This window comes from Boleophthalmus pectinirostris, unplaced genomic scaffold (assembly GCF_026225935.1).
Source record: "Boleophthalmus pectinirostris isolate CB_2022bp ecotype Guang Dong unplaced genomic scaffold, ASM2622593v1 HiC_scaffold_1, whole genome shotgun sequence".
NCBI lineage: Eukaryota > Metazoa > Chordata > Actinopteri > Gobiiformes > Gobiidae > Boleophthalmus > Boleophthalmus pectinirostris.
In genome coordinates this window covers 33,460,800-33,468,147 of record NW_026570970.1, presented here as the reverse complement: position 1 = coordinate 33,468,147, position 7,348 = coordinate 33,460,800, and the positions used below count along the sequence as shown (strand labels likewise).

At 39.1% G+C, this 7,348-nt stretch overlaps 1 protein-coding gene across 1 annotated transcript in view; it reads left to right on the top strand.

Moving 5' to 3' along the window:
- The first annotated feature begins 1,604 nt into the window (after positions 1-1,604).
- The window catches only part of plekhm3 (pleckstrin homology domain containing, family M, member 3), a 74,910-nt gene continuing 69,166 nt past the window's right edge, over positions 1,605-7,348 (top strand). The window contains 1 exon segment of the mRNA XM_055161507.1: positions 1,605-2,986. Coding sequence (XP_055017482.1) covers positions 2,470-2,986 — 517 coding nt within the window. The 5' untranslated portion in view covers positions 1,605-2,469.

Here is a 7,348-nt window from a genome sequence, read left to right as displayed (position 1 = left end):
AGTGCGATACGGGACCGTATTAGAATTTGCCCCTAGAAAGCTGTCAAAACTGCTAATCAAAATTTCTACCACAGCCTCCATATTCAAGCTGGAAAGAGATAAAAAAAAAACAACGCACAATTACCACAACAAACACTGAGATGCAGATTTGCACAGGACTAGAATTATCACCGGACCTCTGTGTTTGGAGAAATATAGTAGGTAATTTGCGGCGTAATTTTTACTTTACAAATTACAAACATGGCGCATTCACTCGGTATTAAGACCTCAGGAATTATTACCATTCACCAAAAGTCCACAGGTAATACTAATCCTGTGCGAATAGGGCTTAAGACACATAAGTGCCCTTATTTTTCACTGAGCACCTGACCCCCAAAATGTCTGTGCACCCCACTAAATTTAACGGTAACACTTTATAATAACTTCACATTATTTAGCCTTAATAAAGCATGAACAAAGACTTAATTAATAATGAACAAAGACTTAATTAATAATGATTCACGCTTAGTAAATGCTTAATAAAGGATAATTAGTCTTCACTTTACAAAAGCTCTAAAAAGACTTAACTAACAGATAACAGCTGCCTGAATTATCATTGCATTGTATTATTAGTAAATCATTCTCTCATAGCTTTACTAATCATTAATAAATGCTCAAATGGTTAGTCCATGAGTAATTAAGTATGAAATAATTATGAGTAACTATTTACAGCACAGGCAAATTAAGTGCAAGTGATAATTAAGGCAGTAATTAAGTAGTTACTAAGCGTGAATCATTATTAATTAAGTCTTTGTTCATGCTTTATTAAGGCTAAATAAGGTGTAGTTATTATAAAGTGTTACCAATTTAACACTTTTAAGTCCAATCCAATTGTAAAGACAAAAATCTCTCAAGAGTGTTTTTCTCAACTGTACACAATGCTGGCAAGTTTGTTTCATGAGATCTTGTTCCATTTCTAATTTCTACAGATTTAGCAGTTTATTGTTTTTTTCTATAGTTATTTTCTTCTCATCTCACAATTTAAAGGTGCATTGTGTGACTTTTCTGGTGGAGTGTCCGTCACAGTCAGAATGCCTGTTTTTCTAGGTATTTTTGAGCTATAAACCCATCTGTAATTGAGTAAATGTTAAGTATCTGTTTAATGTCTTACTGTGGAACATTCCAGGCAGAGCAGTGACATTTCCATAGAAAGAAGAAGGTGACGATCCTCCTACCGAAAAGTTACACAGTGCACTTTTCATAGTATTATTGACGGTGCTTCTGTTTTGTTCCGCATTTGTACTTCCTGCTTCCTTCTTACCACTTCCTTATGTTTCTTTTCAGAGTTTCCTTCGATGGAAGAAACGAGCCTCTTATCGACAATGGACAGAAAGACACACCATCGCGTTGGACTTTATCTTCACGAAACTTTTAGCATTTTTTGACAAACCCACAACTCATTTTTTTCCATATATGATCCGGATATGCGTTTTTGTTTTTCGTCCAAATGAGCTGCGCCATGTGGACTTATTTTGAAATCAATTTGAAACGAAAATTGGATCTGATTATATAGTTCTCGGCCAATGTGATTAACAGATTAGGACAGGAATAACTTGAGGTAGAGTTAGCATTTAATTTATTTGCAATTCAGTACATTATTTTAGATTTTGGGCTTGTGATCCAGTTGTAAAGTGTGTTTAATTTAAGATTTGTTTTGAGACATGGTTTAGTCCAGGTTTAGTCCTGGTTTAGACCTTGTTTACAGCAGAATTAGTTTAAGATTGTTTTGTTCCAGCTTTCGTACATTTCAGACAAAGTGTAGTCCTGGATCAGACCTGGTTTAGACCTGGTTTAGTCCTGGTTTAGACCTTGTTTAGTCCTGGTTTAGACCTTGTTTACACCAGAATTAGTTTAAGATTGTTTTTTTCCAGATTTCTTTTCAGACCTAGTGTTGTTCTGGATCAGACATGGTTTAGACCTGGTTTAGTCCTTGTTTAGACCTGATTTAGTCCTTGTTTAGACCTGGTTTAGCTCTGGTTTAGACCTTGTTTACAGCAGAGTTGGCTGTTTTAGTCCTTGTTTTGTCCTTGTTTAGTCCTGGTTCTGTCCTGGTTTAGTCCTTGTTTATTTTCTTGTTTACAGCAGAATTGGTTTAAGATTTTTTTTGTTCCAGCTTTTGTACATTTCAGACAAAGCGTAGTCCTGGAGCAGACGTTGTTTAGACCTGGTTTAGTCCTTGTTTAGACCTGGTTTAGACCTGGTTTAGACCTTGTATAGAGCAGAATTGGTTTAATTCAACTCTTTTCCTAAGTTTTATTATTTATATATTTCATTAGGCTTAGATAGATTAAGAACAAAGTCATACGGCAATTAAATATTTTTTTTGCTAATTTACACCCCAAATCTTCAGACATGTTGGCGCATATTTGCAAATATTATTCCGCCATTTTGTGAAGCCATTGTTTTTGATGCTCAGGAAAACCTTTCGAAATGGAGGGCCTGGAGAAGCTGGATGTCGTGGGGGACATTAGCCCAGCTCTGGAGGCTACAGAAGACTTCATTCACTGCGTCGACGGTATTCACCCCCAAAACATGAGCCAGGAAGTCAGCCGAACCATGTCCCGACCCGCTAAACAACTCCAAGAAGTGTCAAACGCCGCGATGGGAAAGCTGAAATCCAGCGGAGTTTGGGGAATCTTGTCCGGGGAGCAAGAAGTCGGACCTTTGGGGTTGGCTTGGGCGGATAACTTCACGGTTTTAGGATTAGGGGGTATGGGGTTCAGGCATGGGAAAAGAAGCAGAGCCAGATCTACGAATGATTTAGCGGGGCATAGCAAAGAGTGTACGAACAATAGCACAAACTCGGCGGCCAATTCGGTTTTCAAAAAGGGACACAATCGCTCCAGGTCGGATGTGAACTACAGACCTTCTGCCTTCACGGACAACGGACTGCCCACGGTGGACGGAAACACGCTGAAGAATATGATCCTCAATCAGCAACAAGAAGGTAAGGCCCGTTCTTTTAAACTGAATGTAAAGGTGCACTGTGGAACCTTTCTGATGCAGGTTTTGTGATCTGCTGAGATGGAGATGGCTGTGACTGTGGAATGGTGGACAGTATGGCGTGAAACCTAACTAGCCTTCATTTACTTGTGTTTTTATTGCTTTAAAGGTGCATTATGTAACTTTTTGGTTGGGAGTCCGTCACCTGCTTGGTTCTATGGATATGTCATCGCTCTGCCTGGAATGTTCCACAGTATGACATTAAACACGTCCTCTACTTTACATTTATTAAATTACTGGTGGTTGTATAGCTCGGAAAATCAGGCATTCTGACTGTGAGCAGGGTCGCCTCTCCACAGATCTGACCTGTAACTTGGTCTGGTTTGGTCTCCCTGAAGATAGAAAGGTTTAATGTCATACTGTGAAACATTCCAGACAAAGTAATAACGTCTCCATGGAGAAAAGCATCTGACGAACCTTCCACCAGAAAAGTTACAAAATGCACCTTTAACACCTTGAAAATTATGCTTTCTGCTGATGATGCTTTTCTTTTTTACCGTGAGTGAGTTTCTTTTCCGCAGATCTGGCCTATAACTTTAGCTTGTCTCCATAGAAATAAATAAGTTTATTAACCCTTCCAGCCCAATCGTATCATGGAAATATGTTTTATATAACCGCACATACCTTTCAAACCATAAAAGATAGAAACTTTTTTTTTCCCTTGGAAAACTGAGCATATTTTCGTCATTATCCTGCATCACATGCATGCTGTGTGATGACATAGTCCAATAGGAACTTTGTTTTCCACCAAACTCATGTGCTCCATCCATTTTGATTGGGCCAAACTTTGCCAAAGAGTGTAGTGAGTCAAGATGGTCGATTGCTCTGAGCGTCAGTGTTCGTAACAATTAAAAAAGCCTCTCTAAGTGCAGTTATTTCTCAAATAATTTACAAATTATGCATCTTGGTTTGTGTAATTGCGCATCCTTTGCTATTTTTATTTGAAAGGTTTATGTACAAACATTTGTCCAAAATGTACAAATCCAAATGTAATAAACCCCATGGAAATGCAGGAAGCGATGTGGCTCTGTGCTGGACCTGACATGAGCTGTTTCCATGACTGGCACCAGCAAAGTTATGGGGCCATTGCACTTCTTTTTTGAGGGTAATAAGGATATTTTTCGTTTACTTACAGACTTGATATTTTGCACATTTGTAGCTAAGGCCCTAAATTAAGCATTATTTATGTCCAAAAAGTTGTTTATACATGTTTGCTGTGTGCTTTGTATGAAAGAGTGTGAATTTTATTTCACCCCCTTTTTTTTTCATTTATTTTTCTGGTCCTATATCTCTTATTACAGCTATATGACACAACTACAGCAGCAGATTGTGAAATGATAGGTTGCACTGAAAAAAGGATGTATAACACTTCATTGGGGGTGAAATGGAGAGTTTTAATAGCAAAAGTAAGAAAAAAAAAATGCAGGCAAGGACGAGTGTATTAAAATTAGAGCCCGACCGATATGGATTTTGCTATGAAACCGATATAATGGAAGTTGGAGCTGCCGATAGCCGATATAATCGCAGATATATTTAGTGATGTAAAAATTCACTGTAAATGTTGAATTGTTTAAAAAACTTAGGTTTAAATTGGGTTTATTTAGGCAACATTTATTGTTATTCTGCCTCTTTACATCATATTTACAGACAGTAGGTTGGCTTAATGGCATTTTTGCATCACATTCTAGACACTAGTGATGGGTATTCCAGTTCTTTTTTAGAGAACCGGCTCTTTTGGCTCGGCTCACTAAAAGCTGCTGGTTCTTTTGGCTCCCAAGTGGCTCTTCAGATTGTTTTTTGTTGCAAGCAGGACTAAAGCACATCTAAAGCAGGACTGAATCAGGACTGAACCAGGTCTAAACCAGGACTGAAAAAGGACTAAACCGGGACTTATTTATTTTATGCTAAACTACAGTCAAATATGCTTGTTTTTTTTTTTTTTTTTTTAATCCTACGTACACGCAAATTTCTCAAAGTTTCCTTTTTAGCCGCTGCCGCTGTCAAACCATGAATCTGCACGCGGCGTGAAGAGAAAAAAAGTGAGAGAAAGAGAAGACACGGCTCCCAATAAGGATCAGGCTCCCGTCGTTCCCTTTAAAGAGCCGGTTCTAAGAGTCATTTCGTTCGCGACGGACCCATAACTAGTAAAGAAAGTAGCGCTATTAGCCTTTAGCCGTAAATACGTGCGCGCCGCGGTAATTAATTATATGCGCAAATGTCATAATTCACACGTCTATTCACAGCTCATTTACATATCAGTGCAGGTCCAGTAGCAAATATACGGCCAATATAGTCACTTTAGAACAGACCAATAGAAAACAGTCTGTTTATGTGCGGGAGCTACAGCAGCTAACCCATAACAAATGACAAAAACTAGCTTCAGAGTCGACATATTTCCAACACTCACCGCTCATACAGGCTCCTCCTCACATCACAAATCTGCACTAATAAATGTCCTTTTAATCCAGACTCAAACCGATTGTCCGTAAAAAGAAAATAATCTCAGTGTTTGGATCTGTGTCTGCGGGTGTAAACAAACACACATGAGTGACGCGACTCTGTGGTGTGTTCAGGGACAATACAGACACACACACACAGACAAATGACTCCGTAGATAAATACTGATGCGGAGCCACATATTTGGACATTTATCTGTCTGTAAATTGGATTAAATGAACAGAATGTAGAGAGTCTAAGCTTCATAACGAGGTATAACATGCCCACGTGAAATATCGGCCCCTATCAGCAAGCATATCGGCCGATAGCCGATATGCCTAAAGTTGCCCATATCGGCCGATAATATTGGCCAACCGATATATCGGTCGGGCTCTAATTAAAATTACCCTTAGGTCTAGAAGGGTTAGTCAGTGGATCAATCTTTATTTATAGAGCCTTTTACAATTCTCAAGGTGCTGAAATTGTTTCAAATCAACATTGTTAAAACATGTAAAACATTCATGGCTTAATATTCCAGGCATAGTAAGAACATCACCACGGAGACGAGCAGAAATGTTGCTGAGTGAACCTTTAACAAGCCAAAGTGCAATTAGTTATGCTGACACGAAAACTGCCCATAAAGATACATAATTTTAATGCCATACTGTGGAACTATCCGGACAAAGTATTAACATCACCATGGAGACAAGCTGCCCGAAAACTTACACAAAGTGGCTTTAATCAAATCATGATTGACCTGTGAAGATATCTTTCATATCTACTTTCACTTTCACTTTTTTATTTTTATTTTGTATGTCCAGAAATGTTATACTTTATTGCAACAATCCAGGCAAATAATTAGCATTGCCATGGAAACAAACCAAGACAAAATTTACACGATGCAGCTTTAACCAAGACATTGTTAGATTGTTTGACTGGAGATGTCCTCCTTCCACTTTTTTAGTCTTTGTCCTTCAAGCTCAAGCTATTTTAAATTGAGTTTTAAGGTGACTCATTTTCCTGTATTGTGACGTCATATACAGTGGAAAAATACATCTTCTATTTAAGGAGCTGGAATTTTATAGCCATTCACTCCACTCTGACAATCCTCTATAGCAAATAATGATAGATGATAACTGCAAATCACTCTCTTTCTCTCTCTCAGTCTACGCTCTTCTCCTCTTGCTGTCCGTAACTGTTTCTATCTCTTTTTCCTCATATTCGCTCCTTTTCTCTCTCTGTCTCTCTCTCCCTTTACTTGTCCTTTCTCTCTCTCCCTCTCTCCACCCCTCTCTCTTTCTCTCTCTGTTTTCCACCCTTTTGTGCTCTCTATCTGTACCTCTTTCTCTGTCTCTGTCTCTTACTTTACTCACCCATTGTCCCCCTCTTTCTGTCCCTTTCTCCTTTCCTTCTCACAACCCCTTTCTCTTCCCCACTTTTCCCTTTATCTACCCTCTCTCCGTCCTCTCTCTCCTTTCTTCCGTTGCCTCTCCCTCTCTCTAGCCTTCTTTCTCTCACTTCTTCCTCTCCCTCTCTCTATCTCTCTATCTCCCCCTCCCTTTTTATTCTCTCCTTGTCTCTCTCTCCCTTTAATGCCCTTTCTCCCCCTCTCTCTCTTTTTCTCTCTCTGTCTCTTCCTCAGTTTTGCCTTTCTGTCCATCTTTTTCTTCACACTCCCCTTCTCTCTCTCTCTCTCTTTCTTTCACCTCCTTTATTCACCATTTTGCCCATTTTGTTTCTCTATTCCCCTTCCCTCTATTCCTCCCACTCTCTCTCTCCTTTCTTTCTCCGTTTTCTTCTTGCTCTCTCTATCCCTCTCTCTCTCACCCATTCCCCTTACTCTCCCTCTTTCTGCCTCTCTATCTCCCCC